General features: G+C 38.9%; 1 protein-coding gene across 1 annotated transcript; it reads left to right on the forward strand.

The window, feature by feature from the left end:
- Positions 1-3,206: 3,206 nt before the first annotated feature.
- LOC120302212 (vomeronasal type-2 receptor 26-like) lies at positions 3,207-13,354 on the forward strand (the record flags this gene model as incomplete). Its single annotated transcript, XM_039330288.1, has 4 exons — positions 3,207-3,452; positions 9,139-9,366; positions 11,866-11,992; positions 12,432-13,354. Coding segments are annotated over 4 exons (1,524 nt in total), but the record flags the coding sequence as incomplete, so codon positions are not given.
- Positions 13,355-20,598: the final 7,244 nt, after the last annotated feature.

Here is a 20,598-nt window from a genome sequence, read left to right on the forward strand (position 1 = left end):
GTTAAAGACAAAATGAGTGTTTAAGTAACAAAGTGGAAATATGTGTCAGTATAGTTGCATTCTCCAAAAATGAAAAGAACAGAAGAAGAGATAATTATTCTTTATACTTCTTCAAAAAAATCAAAGTAACAACTGGCAAATACAGTGGTACCCTAGTACTCATTGTTAATTTGTTCAGGGAAGCATGATGAGGACAAAAAACGATGAGTACCAAACAATGTTTTCTCATAAGGAATAATGGCAGCCAATGCTTAGAAGTTCAAACTTGTGCATGAAACAAACAATGAATACCACCACAAAATTTTCATTTTTCATGTTGAAATGTATTGACTACCAAATTTGATGAGTTTGAAAGTAGCTGAGTACCAAGGTACCACTATATACTTTACTTCCTTCATTCATTCATGGAAACTAATTCCTAAGAGAAGGGAGTGGTCAAACTAGCACTTTGCTGCTACGCAAAAAATTATACAACTATATCTGCATGGTCACTAAGATTTTGAGTGATAAAACTATGCTGGGTTATTTTAATGTTATTATTTCTATTGTATTTAATGCATGATTTATTACGTGTATGCCATTTTTTAAAGCCACTGAAATTTCTGGGTTTCTTTTTTCAATTAAAGCAATGTAAGAGTTTGGAATAATATAAAGCAACGTGCCTACCTAATATACCTCTTTGGTTGCCATTTTAAGAATTTTTTTTTTTTTAGAAAAACAATGACTATAAGACCAAACTGATGGACCTATTGAAATATGGTTTAGTCATAGTGAACCTAATTTCAAGCTGAAAGAAGAATTGCCATTCCTCATCCTTCACAGAGGATGGTGAGTTTTGATAGAGGACCAAGCCTCTTCTTTTCCACTGCTTCAGGCAACGATGCATGAGATCCCTCTCTCAAAACTCACCACCTCTTTCAAAGTGCATCAAGATCAAAGCCTTCCAGACAACTATTCAGCCACCATGATAGAGCAGTAGTCAGCAGCTGTATCTGTCTCTTTCAGCAATGAACAGGAAGAAATTTTGACAGGAAGTTGCCCAGGAGTCCAGGGGGAGGGAACATCCACAACCAATTTTAATGAGTTAAGTAGCTGGTGCCTACAAAGTGGTCTCCATTCTCCACAGTTCATCCAATTGGCCTTTTATTAGAACAGAGTTCTAATAAAACTACAGAGTTTCTTTTTCCAATATGACCATTTCAGCAAAGCGATGGGCAGAAGAAATAAGTATTTTTTATGAATTAGGAGGTTGTGAGAGGAGAAGGGAGAATTTATCTGGCTATTAAACTATCTCTTCCTCCTTTTAACCAGCATTGCTTTCTTTCGATAGGGAAAGCAGGACTCAGCTCCCCAAATCTGTTATGATCCCAAGATCATTTCTTTCTTTCTTTCTTGATGAGGGGTAGCCAAGAGATGCGTTTGGACCATAACATTTCATCAACTGGAAAAATAGTTGAATAGCTTTGAGAAAGGGGTTTGCCTACCTCATAATTGTCAGAATTAATTAATTAATTAAACTTGTTTTTTGGGAAAGCACAGAACACTTAAACACTTAACAATTTAATTTTACTATTAGCAACAACTTCATGAGGCTCAGTAGGTTGCATTATGAATCACTCAGATGATAATTATTGTAATTTAATACTTTAGTTATGCATAAAACCAACAGAGACTCTCTTTCATTGTTGCAGGCAAAGTGCTGTGATGAAGATGTGCTTGCACTGCTGTGATTGGAGCCAAATTCCTTTGGCATTCAAAAGGACTCAGATACATTGCCATGTGTTTCTACTCTCTGTCCTTTTCCTCCAGGCTTCTTTCAGCAAGACATTTAACCCCATGTGTGGTGACAAAAGACATTTTAAGCTTAATTTCCCTGCCCTCTCCAATGATATAATCATTGGAGAATTTGTGTCTACTATATATCCTGAATTGCCTTTACTCCACTTTATGGTACACCCAGAAGGATCCTTGCGTGGAAAGCAAGTACTCTTTTGAAAGAAACCTTTCAGGTTTTTTTTTAATGTGATTGAATTCAAGAGATTCACATTAAAATTTTTCCACTGTAGATGAGAATCAAAACTGCTTTAGGCATGATTCTTATTTATAAATCTCTCTTAGTCAGGTGCTAGAATATAGCTGTTGAATGTAGCCTTGTAGATTCCTGGTTTTTCATGTGGCTGTTGCTACACAAGAATTAATCTGATCATAAAAAAATTCCTAAGTTTAATTTTAACAATATTGTTCCTCTATTTGTTTATTTTGTATGCAAAAAGAAAAAGAATCCTTGTTAAAAATATCTAGCATGATATCTTAATAAAATTTATAAATATATATCTATGATTCTCATAATCCAAATTTCTTTTTCTGACAAAGAATTAAAGAATTAAATTGGGAGACTAAGATGGCCATTTCGAGCTCATTCTGCTCTCTTCAGTTAGCCACACCCTTTATGGGATTTGAACCTGGGCAGTTTACATACTAGGCAGTGATTTAACCACCAAGCCACAGGCTCTCCTCCCTCTTTGCCAGCTCATAATATATAACGACATCATTAGGATTTTATCATTTATTCCTTATTTGCAAACACTTCTATATACCAAGACTTTTATTTTAAATAGATTATGGTTGCTTGAGATTTCTATTTATCATGCTGTATGTCTCCTTAGTACTTTAAGGCATAGAAAGGTGGGTCATTTTAAAATGTATGGGTGTGATCAAATGTTACAGTACATTTTGAGTATTTGGATTGTCTTAACAGTTGGGACAATTCATCAGTTTTTGCCCTCCAATTTCATTGCTATGCTACACATAAGAAATAATCCTTTTAATTGCATTAAAACCCTGTTTTAAACTTCTCAAAGTATGATGCCCAGATGCCCACATGATCCTCAAGTGACATTCAGACATTCCAACAAAGCTCCTCATTCCATGCTTTCCTCATCTCTGGAATATCTTAACTACTGAAATTTAAGAATGAAGGTTTTATTCTTTTTAAAACAATGCTTCAGAATATGGGTGCATTCTTCACTTCTCTAATACTCATTAAAGCAGACAAATATATCATTTTAGGCAAAGAGAAAAGCACTATCAAAGAAGTCTATCTAAATCCAATCCTTGTCACTTTCTAAGATTGTAGAACTAACTGAAACTCTTCTTGCAGGCCGTTGCCTAAAAACCTACAGCATATCCTAGCCTTCAGTTTTGCCATTCAGGAGATCAACGTGAATGAGAACTTGTTACCCAACATCACCTTGGTCTCCAAGGTCTATGACAATGGTTTTCAAGCACTGAAAGCCTCTGAGAACCTTTTGACTCTTTTCTTTGTTGAAGGCCGTTGTCCCCTCAATTACAGGAGGGGAAAGGAGCAAAACATCATGGCTGTCATTGGTGATCTCCCTTCCCAGAACACCATACAGATGGCCAACGTATTAAATGCTTACAAAATTCCACAGGTAGGTATCCGGGCTCACATAAATGCACAAGAAAGGAAAGAGTGGTGGTTAAAAGTGGAGAGAACCCCTCAAAAACAGCTGCAATATTGGGGAGCTGATTTGGGGTAGTTTTATTTATTTATTTATTTTCCCAGAGAAATGTAATGTATCAATTAATTCTTAATAAGCACAAACATCATATTTTGTTTGTAAGAAATGGTGTAGGTATCATTGTTTCTGTCTTCTTCTTCTTCTTCTTCTTCTTCTTCTTCTTCTTCTTCTTCTTCTTCTTCTTCTTCTTCTTCTTCTTCTTCTTCTTCTTCTTCTTCTTCTTCTGGGTGTTGAGAGAGATACAAAATTCTGGTTCTTGCTCTTCTGGTGGACTCAACCATTGCTAATTGATGCTGTAATAGTGTGTCTGATGTTGTCTCTCCATCTTCTTTGACTTTCTCCCCTCTCTGTAAATGCCACAACAATGTTAAATACATTTATCAGTAAAGCACTAGTTATCTTAACCTTATAATATAAAATGCCAGATGAATACTCTCGGATACTGTCAGGTCCTTAATGAATAAGGCTCCTCTCTTGTTACTCATTCCTCTCTCCTCTCTATTTCTGGTTAGCACAATCAAAAACTGAGATGATTTTTGTCTAAAAAGTGTTGAATGGAATGCTAATGATGGTCTGGTTGCAAAAGCTCTGAGGAAAGATTTGTTGAGCCTCAGGTTTAGTATTTGTCTTTCCCATTAAGATTTTCTATGGAAAAACAGTATCCAAAAGAAATGTACTTACTTCCATTTTTGGATGTGTCTGCAGAAGCAATACTTAGTCTAAAAGTACATCATTATTATTCACTCTTTGCAGCTCAGTTATGGCTCTTTTGACCTTGCATTGAGTGATAAAATGCAGTTTCCTTCTTTCTTCTGGATGACTCCTAATGAAAACCTTCACTATGTTGGGATTATTCAGCTCTTGAAACATTTTGGATGGAATTGGATCGGCCTTCTCATCCCAGAAGACACCACTGGAGAGAGATTTTTCAGAATTCTGAGGCCAAAATTAATTCAGAGAGATATTTGCATTTCTTTTATTCAATTTATTCCAAGACTGATAAATTACGAACCCAGTACATTCCGGAAGAATAATCTAAATAGCATAGGACGTTCCTTATTGAATAGTAAACCCAATGTAATAGTTGTTTATGGGGACATGCAATCTATAGAAGGCTTACGAGTAATTCTTGAATGGTATGAAATTAATAGAAGGCTCCCCATAGAGAGGGTTTGGATCATAAGTGCTCTATGGGATGTGACGTCCGTCTTTGTGCCCCAGAAATTCACAGCATTGTCCTTCAATGGCAGTTTGTCTTTTGCCCTACACACAAATATGGTACCAGGTTTTCAAAAGTTCCTTGAGAACCTAAATCCATTTCATTCTAAAATGTATTTCCTATCTATGTTCTGGGGTGCTGCATTTACCTGTTCATTTCCAATGTACAAAATGTATGCATCAGGCAAAGGAAACTGCACTGGGAAAGAGGATCTGCAGAGTCTCCCTGGAACTGTCTTTGAAATGGAGATGTCTGGCCAGAGCTACAATATTTACAATGCTGTGTATGCTGTAGCACATAGTCTCCATGCTATGTATTCATCCAGAGCCAGGCAGAAGAGAATGGGCAATGGAGAGAAGTGGAATTTTCTGAAAGTCCAACCTTGGCAAGTGAGTTATAGTGCCTTCTATTTTAATGGGAATGTAGCCATAATAACATATTAATTTCAATTTTTACAAAATTCACTAACAATATATTTTTACTCCAATCCCATCTGCATTTACCTGAAAGTGTCTGATTGAACAAAACATGATTTCGTTTAGGTAATGTAGGAGATTATTACTAGGCTGAGCTCGAGGATGGGGTCAAAAGCATCATGAGTCTGGCATCTCTCTATCCCTATAAGAGACCTAAGTCCAGCCCTCTTTAAAATCCATTCATTCTTTTCTGGCACCAATTCACCTTGGCCATTAATAGTTCAGAGTCTCGTGTATAGATAGCATGAAATAAAATTGTAGTACTGTTCTGGTCCTGATCGCTTGCATCTCACAGGTTGGCATAGAACAAATAACATTATCAGGTTCTTCATTAAGCTATTCCTCTAGAGTAGAAGAATTACATATCTAAAAATTTAAAATTGCTGTTTATAATTTTTAGTTGTCTAGACGCTTGGTGGTAATCTCTGAAATTGCTTATTCCTTATTTCTTGTCGCCATATTGTTATATTTTTAGGTATTGTTCTATATTTTAGGTATCACATTAGATATATGGAAGTAATTTTTCTCCCAGGGGCTTTCTGCTCCCTTTCCAATCTTCAGTTCCCAAAATTCTCAAATCCAGAAAAAGACTACCTTTTTTGTAGCACTTTCTGGTTGAGTAGCAGAAGAAAAATTCACTAAAGTAAAGAGAAGGAGGAATTTCTATACAATAGTAATAATAATAATAATAATAATAATAATAATAATAATAATAATAATAATAACAACAACAACAATAATAATAATCCCCCAGTGAGGCACTACATTGACGTGGTTGTGGAGCTTGTGTACTCTGAGGAAGATGAGAGCTATGCCAGAGGTTCAACCTCACTGGACAGGTCTCATCAGAGGAGTCAGACAAAGAGTGTCTCTTCCCTAAAAAATATGGTGAGACGTAAATTTCAGAATGCCATACCGGCTCGGATGTTGCCCGGGTTAACAAGGTCCACGCTAGATATTGGAGTTCCTGGATATCTGGTGAAAAATTGGTTACAGGACTTAGGATTGTTGGCTGAGCAACCAGGGCCAGCAGCTGCAGAACTACTGGAAGAAAAGGTGTTTACCCGTCGCAGATACACAGTGATGGAAAACAAAGAAATAATGATCTGTTACTACAGATCAAGTCCAACAAGAAGAGGATATCAAAAACGAATGCACCAGTTCTGGAAAAAACAACATCCAGAATCAGAAATAACAGAACAGAGACTAGCAACTCAATGCAGATTTATAATATGAAATAAAGTATTCACAGAAACAGAATTGGACGAACTGCAAAGGCCTGAGCAGGGGGTTGGACTAGATGACCTCCAAGTTCCCTTCCAACTTTATTATTATTATTATTGATCATCGCACAGTCAGCCAGATGTTCAGACTGGATTTGGCATTTTGTCTACCTATCGAGTCCTTACCCAGGACCTGGGATAGGCAGATGGGGATGTTTGATGGTATTACAGATATCGTCGCAGGATGGAAGCAGTTCCTAATAAGGCCGCCTTTTGCAATTGACTAATAGCGAATTTGTCAATGCCAATTGTGTTCAAGTGGTGCTCCAGCTGTTTTGGGATTGCACCCAAGGAGCCTATTACTATTGGTACTACCCTTGCTTGCTTTTGCCACAGTCTTTCTATTTCTATTTGTAGGTCTTTGTATTTTGTTATCTTCTCCAGTTCTTTCTCTTCTATTCTGCTGTCTCCAGGCACTGCCACGTCCACTATCCAGACTTTTTTGTCTTTCTTATCGACAATTGTTAAGTCTGGGGTGTTATGTTGCAGGTGCTTGTCTGTTTGAATTCTGAAGTCCCAGAGCAGTTTAATTTTATCATTTTCTATGACTTTCTCTATTTTATGATCCCACCAGTTTTTGCTTACAGGCAAATGATATTTTTTTCAGATCTTCCAATGCACCATTGTTGCTACTTTGTCATGCCGCTGCTTGTAATCAGTCTGTGCAATCTTCTTGCAACAGCTTACCAAGTGGTCCACTGTTTCTTCAGCTTCTTTGCATAGGCGGCACTTACTGTCTGTTGCTGTCTTCTCAATTTTGACTTTGTATGCATTTGTCCTTAAGGCTTGATCTTGTGCAGCCAGAATTAGTCTGTGCGATGATCGATAATAATAATAATAATAATAATAATAATAATAATAATAATAATAATAATAATAATAATAATAATAATAATGGAATAAAGTTGGATTCAGGGGTAGTATAGGATGAAAATACTTGTCTTTCTCTAAGATATGCTTGGTGTAGATATTTTCAGTCCCACAATGGAACTTCTTAATCATGTTTTCTGGGACAGAATTCCCAAAAATATGGTGACATCCATTATATATAATGTGCTGCCACAAACCTATTCTCCAAAGCATCTGAAGGCAGAATAAGAAGTAATGGATGGAAAATAATCAAGGAGAGAAGCAACCTAAAACTAAGGAGTAATTTCCTGACATTTAGAACAATTAATCAGTGAAATGATTTGCTTCCATAAGTTGTGGATGCTCCAACATTGGAGGTTTTTAAAAAGATATTGAACAACCATTTGTCTGAAATAATATAGGACAGGGGTCTCCAACCTGTGGTCCATGACCCGGTACTGGCCTGCGGTCTCTGAGTCACCCAACTGCAGGAATGGTTGGCGAATGTGGGAGCGCTAGGGCTCCTGCCAGTGTCACGCAGGTGCTAGTGGCCTTTTGTGCATGCATGCAAGTGTTAGCCACCCATTTGTGCATGCGCATGGGCACTAGCAGCCCATTTGCAGCCCCTAGCATCCTGCTTGCACAGGCGTGCAGATGGCATGAAACAGCACGGCTGCAGGTGTGTGGGTCCTAGTGCCGCTGTCATGCACGTGCTTGTTTGTCCATGCCTACGCACACTCACACATTTCTCTGCTCCTCCTTTCCCTCTGGGCTGCCAACTCGGAAAGTTTGGGGAGGTCTGGTATAGGACAGGCATTTGTCTGAAATGATCTAGGGCAGTGGTGGCGAACCTATGGCACATGTGCCAGAGGTCGCACTCAGAGCCCTCTCTGTTGGCACACACGCTGCCAATGCCAGCAGCAGGTCCATCAGACTGCCACCACCACCCAGAGCAGGACCCCCACCCAGCACAAAGCAGGCGAAGAAGCCAACTTGCAAGCTGAAGTAGAAGTGGTAGAACAGAGGTCACAAACCATTGTCGATTGGTGGACTGGAAGAAAAGGGAGGGGGAAGTATTTTACATGCATGCGTGCATGCATGGGGCCGTGAGCATGCATGTGCTACAAATAGGTGTGGCTAGTGCCTGCATGATATTCACTAGCCCTGCCTCATTCTTGCATGGTGCAGCACTTTGTATCTGTACCCCGCAGCGTGGCAGAGGCCATTTTTGCACCATGCCCCACGGTGACCCATTTTTGCGCCACTGGTTTTTGAATGGCAGAGGTGGCACTCAGAAGCGTCTACCTGCCCCCCCCAGGGCACCACAATGCTGATGCGCCCCTGGAACTTTGCGATAAATAAGTGGGTTTGGGGTTTCGATTTAGGCTCTTGGTCTCTAAAAGGTTCGCCATCATTGATCTAGGGTCTCCAACTTGAGAAAGAGGTTGGAGTAGAAGACCTTCAAGGTCCTTTCCAATTCTGTTATTCTAATATTCTGTTTTTCTATTATATTTCTTAGCAATAATTTTTGTCTCATGAAATGCAAAATTTGGAAGAGCAATCTATCTGACAAAATCTGTATTAATTACTTAAACTTAAAAAATATGAACATATTCCTGCAAAGTAGAATTATGCCTTTGAACATAAAAAAATATTAACTCAAATGTTAATAATCAAGCTCAGCACCATTTGGTAAATCACAGAATGGAACTGTAAATCCTATTGCCTACTATTAGCATAATTTCTCACTTATCTCTCTTATCTTTTAGCTTCGTTTATTTCTGACAAAACTCCATTTCAACAATAGTGCTGGGGAAGAAATAGCTTTCAATGAGAATGGAAATCTGGCAGCAGCATACGATATCATCAACTTGATTACTTTCCCCAATCGATCCTTTAAGAAGATCCAAGTTGGACATATTGAACCTCAGAGTTCTCAGAAGGAAGACCTCACCATTAATACAACTGACATTGTATGGAATCCCAAATTTAAGCAGGTGAATTTTAAAAAAACAACTAAAATGGTGATATTTTCTCAATTTCTGGAATTTTAAAGAAGTAAACTGAGAATGGTTCCAAAGTCATTTGAAATCTTCCTAATGATGTTAGAACAATTTTGTATCCTGGAAAAATGAAGCAATTCTCAATTCTACATTATACTTTCAGATTGTGGGGAAAGAGAGCTTTGCTGGCTGGGGTTATGGACCATCTGGGTCCAGAGGACTTTCCCACTAATGGGTTTATCTGACTGTTTAGTTGATGGTTGAATCAGTTTCAGAACCAAAGCATGAAAACGGTCAGCATATCTATTCACCACTTCAGCCTAACCTACACATCCCATCTCCCTGGAGTTTTGCAGGGCATGTTTCTCTTGCCACTCACAGTTTTTCCTTCCCATAGCCAATTCAAAAATCTGGGGACAGCTGCTGGCCATTTTGATACAGTGGTTTTTTCAAGTGATGTGCTTTGGAAAAGTATAGTAAATTTCCTGCTTTAGAGAAGTGAATAGCTTTTCAGCAGGCACTGATGCTTATGCATTTTGAAATACAGGCAAGATTGAACGAATGTGCTATCCCATTGTATTGCTCATCACAGAATAGGAGAGATTAATTGGACATCTACTAAAACTGACCATCACCCCAAGTCTTGCACTCACCACACCTGCATTTGCTTCCTTGATTGGTATAATTTGTTCTAGTATGGTAGCCTCTGTGGTGGGAATGCCCCCTTGCACATCTCAGAAGCTTCATTCTACTGCTTATGAAATGCTTTGGATATACTGTATGTCAGGCTGTGCCATGTGGTCGGTCTTATACCTTCTTTCTTCCTTTTTCTCCCCATTGTGTTGCACAGAAATCTTATGACAAATGATTGTGGGCACCCATTCTGATTGAATTGTTCATGTAGCTACCTGCTCTCCAGCTGTTTGTCTTGCTGGTTACTCCAGTGGCTTTTCACCTTGCCTTATAGTATTATGATGCAACTCTTTTTGTGTGACAGTGGATGGTTGCTGTTAAAATTCAAAATTGTGGAACATTGGTGGCCTTGTGATAAACTGTGGTTTCTAGGTATCCCAAAGATGCTTTTTCATGCAGCAACTGGACTTTCTTGTTTTTCTTTGAAGACATTTCACTTCTCATCCAAGAGCTGAAGTAGCCTCTTGGATGAGAAGTGAAACATCTTCAAAGAAAAATAGCATAGTCCAGTTGCCTTGTAAAAAAGAATTTTTGGGATTACTATGACCTGGATAACGAGAATCTCCATAGACATTTAGCTCTAGTTTCTAGGCTTCCATCTTCTGTGTTTACAAGTACATCTAAAAATCATAATTGCCTAGTTGTTTTTCCTTCATTGTGAACTGTATATTAGGGAGGATGGAGTTCAGTATGGTATGAAAATCTGTAAGTGTATTTCTCTTGATGAGGACAAATATCTCATCCACATAGCAGTACCAGAATTTAGATATGTAGTTATGAAATATATGGTGTTCTAGTTCATGCAGGACTGTTTCTCCTGCATGAATTCCTGACATTCATCAGATGAGGAGCCCCAAACTCATTGGTAGCCTCACACTGCAATGGACAAGGATACACATTCAATTTTCAACTTTTAAGATTGTTGGACGAGCAGGCACAAAAATAGCCAGGGAAGTGATTGAAGCCTGGGAACGGTCCCCTGATCATTCATTAGGAATGATGATTTACATTTAGCCTAGTACTTAAAAGGTGAGGGCTGGGCAGCACACGCTAATGACTTAAAAGCCAGCCATCAACATCTAAAAAGCCACTTACCACAGGCACTATAAATACCACACACAGAACAGCACATACTGTGTTAGAGAGAAGTTCCTAGAAAATGGGTTCCAACACAAGTCCAAAAGCTTGGAATACAACCTCGGGTCCCAAAGAATGACCCAGATTAGATCCTGCAATATTATCCCGGGACACACATATTGGCCTTCATTTGTGACTACATTTATTATACATGGAGAATTAGGACACCATTCTCCAATGGCAATGCAACACAGAGATAATTGAAAAAGGACAGCAAATGCTACCAAGGAATATATTTGCCATCAGCTCAAGGAAGTGAGGAAGACTAAATATGGATGTCATTACCAATCAAAATTCTTAGAAATTCAACATTTCTCATATAAGTTTATTTCTTATTATTTGTCAAATTAAGACAGGTCATTAAGTTTGTGAGAGATTCTTCCATGACCCTCTTCAGGACTTTTCAAATTCTCTTATGTATGATGTAGGAATTGTGAAGGGATTTTTATCCAAATTTTCAATAGCATTTAGAAGATTGTTCAGATGTTTACTTCTACTCTGACTGAATCTAGAAATCAGTTCTAGGAATTCAAAATTTTGCATTAAAGAACTTACAAGAAAATGATTGCTTTAGGATTTATTTACAGAGAATGACTGCTGACTGATTGAGTAAAAACCAGATTATAATTCTTCTTAATTATTTATTCTTTCCATTCCCATTAGACACCACCTTCTGCCACCTGTGTAGACAGTTGCTATCCTGGGTACTGGAAATTAATTAAGGAGGGGAAACAGGTTTGCTGCTATGACTGTGTCCAATGTTCAGAGGGAAGCATTTCCACCATGGTTGGTAAGAAAAAAAGATCTACGGTAATACTGTATCTCTTTAAAAGTATATTTTTCTCTAATCAAGTTTGGGTTTTTTAATATAATTTTAAATACAAGAATAGATTGATTGGGATCTCTCACCTGCCTTGTTTTCTTTCTTCCTTTTTTAAATAGAAGCTTTTCTTTATTTCGGTGTGTAATCTCTTCTTCAAGAAACATGGCATATTAAATAAACTTTTAAAAAGATTTTCGTAAGGCAAAATTTTTGAAAGAGGTTTATTTTCTTTATATGAAGCCAATTCTACTTATCAGATTCAAGTGGTAATATGGAAACTTGCTCAGAATACAACCATACTTTTATGTGTGAAGATTCCAAAAACTGTTTCAGCAAGGAATAATTGTTAAAACCTAATATCAATTCAATGTGTAGAATTTTTAAAGATCTTATTTATGGTTTTTAGATTCCAAGCAATGTGAGAGGTGCCCAGAAGAACAATATCCAAATGACAAACACCATCAATGTATTCCCAAAATTATCGCCTACTTATCCTACAAAGAATTCCTGGGAGAAATCCTGACTAGCATTGCTGTTTCTTTTGCTGTAATCACAATTGTAGTGATGGGGACATTTCTCCGCCACCAAAACACTCCCATTGTCAAAGCCAACAATTGGGATATCACCTGCACTTTGCTTTTTTCACTCCTGCTGTGTTTTCTTTGCTCTTTCTTCTTTCTCGGATGCCCAGGGATAGTCACATGTCTCCTCCGGCAAGCAGTTTTTGGAGTTGTCTTCTCCATCGCGGTATCTTGTGTGTTAGCCAAAACCATCACTGTGGTTCTGGCCTTCATAGCCACAAAGCCAGGGAACCGCATGAGGTGGTGGGTAGGGAAAAGCCTGTCTGTCTCAGTCATTGTTTTTTGCTCACTTATTCAAACAAGCATCTGTGTTGTGTGGTTGACCATTTCTCCTCCTTTCCCAGAATTGGACATGCATTCCCAATTGGATGAGATCTTAGTGCAATGCAACGAAGGCTCAGACATCATGTTTTATGTTGTGCTGGGCTACATGTGGCTTTTGGCCCTCATCAGCTTCGTGGTGGCCTTCTTTGCCCGGAAGTTGCCTGACAGTTTCAATGAAGCCAAACTCATCACCTTCAGCATGCTGGTCTTCTGCAGTGTTTGGGTCTCCTTTGTGCCCACCTACTTAAGCACTAAGGGGAAATCCATGGTGGCTGTGGAGGTCTTCTCTATCTTGGCCTCAAGTGGTGGTTTATTAGGTTGCATTTTTATGCCCAAGTGCTATATTATCATGCTGAGACCAGAGCTGAATACCAGAGAGCAGCTAGTTAGGAAAAAGACTAGTGTGGTTTCAAGTGCAGCGTAAATGCTGCCCCAATTCCTAATTTTGCTGAATACAACAGATGATTGGTCAAAGAATTTTATTCAGGAATAGATGTCTTCTTCCATTTTTGAAAGCAATAACATTTAGACTAGTATACAGCTCCATAGCAATTTCAGCACTCTCTGCACGGTTTACCATGTAAGCATTACTTGCATATTACCCCCAACAATCTGGGTCCTCATTTACAGACCTCAGAAGGTTGGAAAGCTGAGCGAACCTTGAGCCTCGTCAAGATCAAACTCCAGGCTGTAGGCAGACTTTGTATACAATACTGTCTTCTAACCCTATGCCACCATGGCTCTTAATGTAAGAAACTTCACAAACACGCAATAACAAGGAAAAATGTGCACTATTTTTTCTGGATTTAGATGTCTTTGTCTTTGATCAATAAATTGAAAACTACAGTCAGAAATATAGTGGCTAGGATGTCCACAACTAATCTTTTTTATTTAATAAGATTTTGTCTTCTTTATATTGAATTACAATAAAATGCTAATATGATTTATTGTCATGTATTTACTGGTGTCCTCTTTCCAACACATTTTCGTTTTAATATCATATTTTAAATTTCAGGGTATGGGGATCAGATTCAAAATTTTGGAAAATGCCAACACCTCAGAATGTTATGCTCTGCTATAAAACATGATGAGTCAGACCATCCAAATTACTTCTCTACTTGTGGAAACATTTTCTGCCTGGGTATTTCAACAAAATACTGATTTGTTATTAGCAATTTTACTTCAGCTTACAATATTTACGCAATTTTATTATATTGTCAACACACTTTCTTTGCCATCTTGTCCCTTATTTTATTTATTTTTTATTGAATTTATAAAGCTACCCACCACACATGGAAGGGAAATCTCAATGATGCACAACAAAGAGGTAAAACCACAGATTAAAAACCACAGGTATAAATATATATACAAATCATATGAACAGTAAATATAAAAACAGAAATGCAAATCCTAGGTGAAGGGAGAGTAAAACTAGCCATCTCAGCAATAGAACCATCTACACATGTCTCCCATTCCCTGAGACCCCCAGGTCCGATGACATAATCAACTCTTCAGGGCCTTCAGGAATTAAACAGGATAGAGCTCATCTAATTTTAGGGACAAAGAATGTTCCATAAGCCGGATAACACAGCAGAGAAGTTACAACAGAGAAGAACGACTAAATACATGTCCCTTTCTGATGGTCCCCATAGCATGCATCCTCTAGCACATCTGATGAGGTGACCTGATGTAATCAGGGAGAGGCGGTCCATAAAATAGCCTGGCCCCATGTCATGAAGGAGTCATGTTTATTGCTTATTCTTTTTTTATTGTATTCTTACTAGCGTTACATTGTTTGAGTTGCGTGGCCATATAAATCTAATAAACAAATACATCAACAAAGAAAAGATGCTGATAGAATCCTCACAGAGGATGTGGCTTTCTTTCATTTCAATAGAAAAATAGATATTGAGAATCAAAAGTACAATATGCTTGATGAGGAAAAAAGTGATAATTAAAACAAAAATACACCATTTGCACATCTCATCTTGAGGTAAGTAAATGAGGGATAAGGCCAATTGTGATTTCTCTATAATAGCCCTACATAGCACAGAAACTTACAAAGGTAGATTTCAGATGCCCAAATAAATGAGGTTCTGAATGTACACAATTGATTATGTGCCAACCTCACTGAAAAGAAAAGGAAATATAAGTCTATTGTTAAGTATATAATGGAAGGGGGAAGGGTTTTCCATTCACAGATTGGCATAACTTAACTATCAGGCAATGTCCATGCCAAGAAAGCCACCATGACATTGATGATCCCAATTAGACACTTCATCCCAGTACAATGATCTCTGAGACATCTCTTACATAATCGTATGAGCTATCTATCTGGGCATGGATATCAGATGTGGAAAAAAGTGCAAGTTGACTCTTCAAAGCACAATTGTTGATGTGAAGGAATGAACAGATCATGAAGACTAAAATAGTTTTCTACTGACCTACTTCATTTGTGACCAAGGAAAGAGAAAGACTTAAGGAAGCCAAAAAGCACTCAAAAGTTCTTCAGAGGACAATCTTACCATTTCTTTGAAAATACAACAAACGCTGGCAGTTTTATTGAAGAAAAAAACTGACATGCTTCATTGTTCATCCTATCAGGTTATTCCAGAGGAACGGAAGCTGACTGGCACTTCTTGGCTACTTGACTAAATGCTTGTTTCATACCCCAGGCCTCTGAGTCAATCTCCAATTCAAGAAATGTGTTAAGCCTATGTTCAAAAGCAGTTCCATCAGCAGAGGACTTGTGAGAAGGCAGATGCATATGATAGTGCAGGATAAAGAGATCTGGCTTGTATAATCGCACCAATACCATGCCTGTCCATTGTTTAGACAGTATGGATTTATCTGTGTCCTCCCCCATACTGGGGGAAAGGTAGGCAGGTTCAGAGATGGGAAGAGAACACTTTCACTGAGCTGAGAAGGAGCATTCTAGGACCCTGTCACCACTGCATGCAAACAGGGATCTTGAACTTTCTACCAAAATATCCATCATTCTCCAGATTGTCCCATCCTGCTCTAAAAAATCTTTGCCCAACTTCAGGAGTCTTCCCTTGAAAAGTAGTAACCAAACTCTCAATATAATTCTTAATGCTTTGTCAGATGAATAGAACAAGGTATCTAATCTTGTTAGTATTTAAATCTGCATTCATTTAGCAAACCTATATAGCTTCCCATCCATACACAAATATATCTGAGCAGCTAATAAAGTATATATAAAAGCAAAATATAAACACCATTGGAAACATCATTTAAAAATCAATTGAGTCTCTTACAAGACATATAAGAATTAAACAACTTCCACCTCCATTAAAGGACTCCACCAATATTCTAGCCCCAATGACTGAAGAAGGAACCAAGTCTTCAAGATTTCTAGAAAGTCCACATGGTTGGGACCATCTGAATTTTGGAAAGAAGCTTCACAGTACAGAAGACATATGTCCAGGATCCCACTCGGTATCATTCTTTCACAAAATGGATCCAGAATTTCCCAACCTGCCAGAACTGTGACACCACTGAAAACAGGCAGCCCTGCACATTACTGTGTATCATGTAGCAGTTTAAAAATGACAACCAACATTTGATCAAGAGCATCATGTCATATTGCATTACAGTCTGGTTTGGAAGCATTACTGCTTCAGACTGGAAGGCTATGCAGAGAATGGTGAGGATGGCAGAAAAGATTATTGGCAGTTCCCTTCCTTCAATCCAGGACATAGCATATAAGCATTGCTTGAGCAGGGTCCGCAATATTGTCTGAGACACTACATATCCACTTCATAACCTGTTTTCCTTGTTACCTTCTGGGAGGAGGATTCTGGGTATCCAAAACAGAACATCCAGATTCAGTTTCACTTTTGTTCCATATAGTATCAACCTTGTGAACTCTCAACCTTCCTCCTTCCACTATATGGGGAAAAAAGTGGGGCAAAAAAGTATTTATTCAGCCACCAATTGTGCAAGTTCTCCCACTTAAAAAGATGAGAGAGGCCTGTAATTGTCATCATAGGTAGACCGCAAATATGAGAGACAAAATGAGAAAACAAATTCAGACAATCACATTGTCTGATTTGGAAAGAATTTATTTGCAAATTATAATGGAAAATAAGTATTTGGTCACCTACAAACAAGCAAGATTTCTGGCTCTCACAGACCTGTAACTTCTTCTTTAAGAGGCTCCTCTGTCCTCCATTCATTACCTGTATTAATGGCACCTGTTTGAACTTGTTATCAGTATAAAAGACATCTGTCCACAACCTCAAACGGTCACACTCCAAACTCCAGTATTGTGAAAGGACACCAGAAACAAAATTGTAAAACTGCACCAGGCTGGGAAGACTGAATCTGCAATAGGCAAGCAGCTTGGTGTGAAGAAATCAACTGTGGGAGCAATAATTAGAAAATGGAAGACATACAAGACCACTGATAATCTCCCTCGATCTGGGGCTCCACGCAAGATCTCACCCCTTGGGGTCAACATGATCACAAGAACGGTGAGCAAAAATCCCAGAACCACACGGGGGGACCTAGTGAATGACCTGCAGAGAGCTGGGACCAACGTAACAAAGGCAACCATCAGTAACACACTACGCCGCCAGGGACTAAGATTCTGCAGTGCCAAACATGTCCCCCTGCTTAAGCCAGTACATGTCCGGGCCCTTGTGAAGTTTGCTAGAGAGCATTTGGATGATCCAGAAGAGAATTGGGAAAATGTCCTATGGTCAGATGAAACCAAAGTAGAACTGTTTGGTAGAAACACAACTCGTCGTGTTTGGAGGAGAGAGAATGCTGAGTTGCATCCAAACAACACCATACCTACTGTGAAGCATGGAGGTGGCAACATCATGCTTTGGGGCTGTTTCTCTGCAAAGGGACTAGGACGACTGATCCATGTACAGGAAAGAATGAATGGGGCCATGTATCATGAGATTTTGAGTGCAAACCTCCTTCCATCAGCAAGGGCATTGAAGATGAAATATGGCTGGGTCTTTCAGCATGACAATGATCCCAAACACACTGCCCGAGCAATGAAGGAGTGGCTTCGTAAGAAGCATTTCAAGGTTTTGGAGTGGCCTAGCCAGTCTCCAGATCTCAACCCCATAGAAAATCTTTGGAGGGAGTTGAAAGTCTGTGTTGCCCAGTGACAGCCCCAAAACATCAATGCTCTAGAGGAGATCTGCATGAAGGAATGGGCCAAAATACCAGCAACAGTGTGTGCCAACCTTGTGAAGACTTACAGAAAACATTTGACCTCTGTCATTGCCAACAAAGGATATATAACAAAGTATTGAGATGAACTTTTGATATTGACCAAATACTTATTTTCCACCATAATTTGCAAATAAATTCTTTCCAAATCAGACAATGTGATTTGTCTGGATTTGTTTGCTCATTTTGTCTCTCATAGTTGAGGTCTACCTATGATGACAATTACAGGCCTCTCTCATCTTTTTAAGTGGGAGAACTTGCACAATTGCCCCACTGTATATCATGTGTATATATGTGTTATGCATGTGTATGGATAGATATATACTTTCTTTTGAGAGCAGGCAACAGAATTTCAGTTTTAATGTGGGCCAGTATACTCATACTAAAAAATGACAAATACAATTGCACTGCAAACCAGACACAGCTTCCAAATGCTTTTGAAGGGCAGTTCCAAGTATGTCCGTTGCAATAGACCAACTGATAATGAGCATTGGATCCGAAATCAGCAATAAGTATAAATGGCACACCAGCAAACTTTATGCAAAATTCTCCTGCCTCACCCGCCTTTTTCTCAAAAAGAAGACTTGAACCATATAAGTAACAGCCTCTTATATTTCTGGAATTTCTTTTATTTTTGTGGGATTAGATTAATTTTAATAGAATCACCTCCTAGTTTCAACAGAAAGCAAAATAACTCAGTCGATAAACTTCCTGTACACAAGACTGAACTTAATTTCTTTAATAGAGCTACCAACTATCTGCTTTGCAAAGAATCTTGGCCAATTTCCATTATTATTAATTTGATCAATAATTTTCAATTAATCATTGAAACAAAAAAACTTGAAGCTCCTTTTTAAATTTATTTTTATTTTTTGTTTCTGCACTATTGTATTTTCTTTTCTTTTTTCTTAATGTTAGTTTTTATGTTAGTTTAAAGCTTTTAGTAATATATATATTAAACAAAATGAAGAACGTATCTTTATTCAGCAAAAAGCACACAATTAGCCTTCAACCATTCTCAATTTTTCAGCTAACAAATGAGCCAATCTCACCTTAGAATCTTTCAGAGATTGTCTGCATTACGTCTACCCTGGCATTGTGCCTTTATTTTGAAGCTACGAATCTTAGCTTCTTCTTATGCACTATCAATCATTCCTTTTCCTTACCATTTGCTCCTTTTTATTTAATTCAGGATGTATTACAATAATATAGCATTTGGGAAGGAAAATACAACTCAATAAACCAAAAGCAGAGGTTAAGACGGAGAAAATCTCCACGGCTACCATCAATTTGCCCTTGGTGCTCAAGTAGGTGGGGATGAAGGAAATCCAAACACTGCAAAACACCAACATGCTGAAAGTGATGAACTTGGCTTCATTGAAACTGTCAGGCAGTTTCCTGGCAAAGAAAGCCACTGTGAAGCTTTGCTTGAGCGGGGGGGGGGGGAGACACTGGACTGAGAAGCTGGGGCGAGGAGCTGTCTGCCATTGCAGTCTAGGTATTCCTGGACAGTTGTACCTAGAAATGGGGGGAGGACCCAACACGCAGATCACAGTCAGAGATGGAAAACCGATCCTCGCTCTGAACAGAAGGCAATGGCAAGAACAGCCAGACAGAGTTCTAATACTGTCTGTACAGGCCTTGTGACAAAAGGTCACTGGCTAAACTGAGAAACAGGTGGTTAACAAAGGAATCTCTTCGCTCTTCCTTCTAGGCCTTAGGGCCAGTTAAAAACACCTTGGTCTGCTCAAATGCAGCCAAGGCCCACACCTGGAGTAGCCCCCACAAGTTTCAAGAAGCGCAGCCTCCGCTGCGAAGCTGCAGTCAGGAATTCTCCCTCAAGGTCTCGACGCGAGCAAATGGTCTCCGAGCCAAAATCTGATCTCCGTTGCTCAGCTGATCGTCGGAATTGTAAAGAGGCTACAGATTGGCAGAACGGGAGCTCCCCTCCGAACGAAGTCTGCAGCCTCCCCCTTTCAAAGCCCAAAGGGCTGCAGAGGAGGAAGGGCAAAGCCCCTATCCCCCCCCAATGCAATCTCCAAGGATTCCTAATTTGGAAGTGAAAGCCAAATTAATCTAATTTAAAGGTAACCAATTTCAATTTGAATAGTCTAAAAGAACAAAAGGAAGAATCAAGCTAAACTGGGAGCCTTCTAAAAAGCGTCTTGTCTGAGCATGAGACTAAGACAAAACTGGGAAGCCACACCCAGAAGGAGGCGTGGCAGAGTTTTTTTGTCTTAGTCTGAGCAGGTGGGATTAAATTACCCAATCAGTGGAGTCTACATCCATCCTGATGGAGAAAATGGCAGACTGCGTTGTTTGGTGACCCCCGTGAAATGGTCATTCGACCCCAAATGGGGTCCCGACCCACAGGTTGAGAACCATTGCAATAGACCAACTGATAATGAGCATTGGATCCCAAATCAGCAATAAGTATAAATGGCACACCAGAAACGT

Source organism: Crotalus tigris, unplaced genomic scaffold, assembly GCF_016545835.1.
Source record: "Crotalus tigris isolate CLP2741 ecotype Arizona unplaced genomic scaffold, ASM1654583v1 scf7180000024427.8105951120:4207309, whole genome shotgun sequence".
NCBI classification, from domain to species: Eukaryota; Metazoa; Chordata; class Lepidosauria; order Squamata; family Viperidae; genus Crotalus; species Crotalus tigris.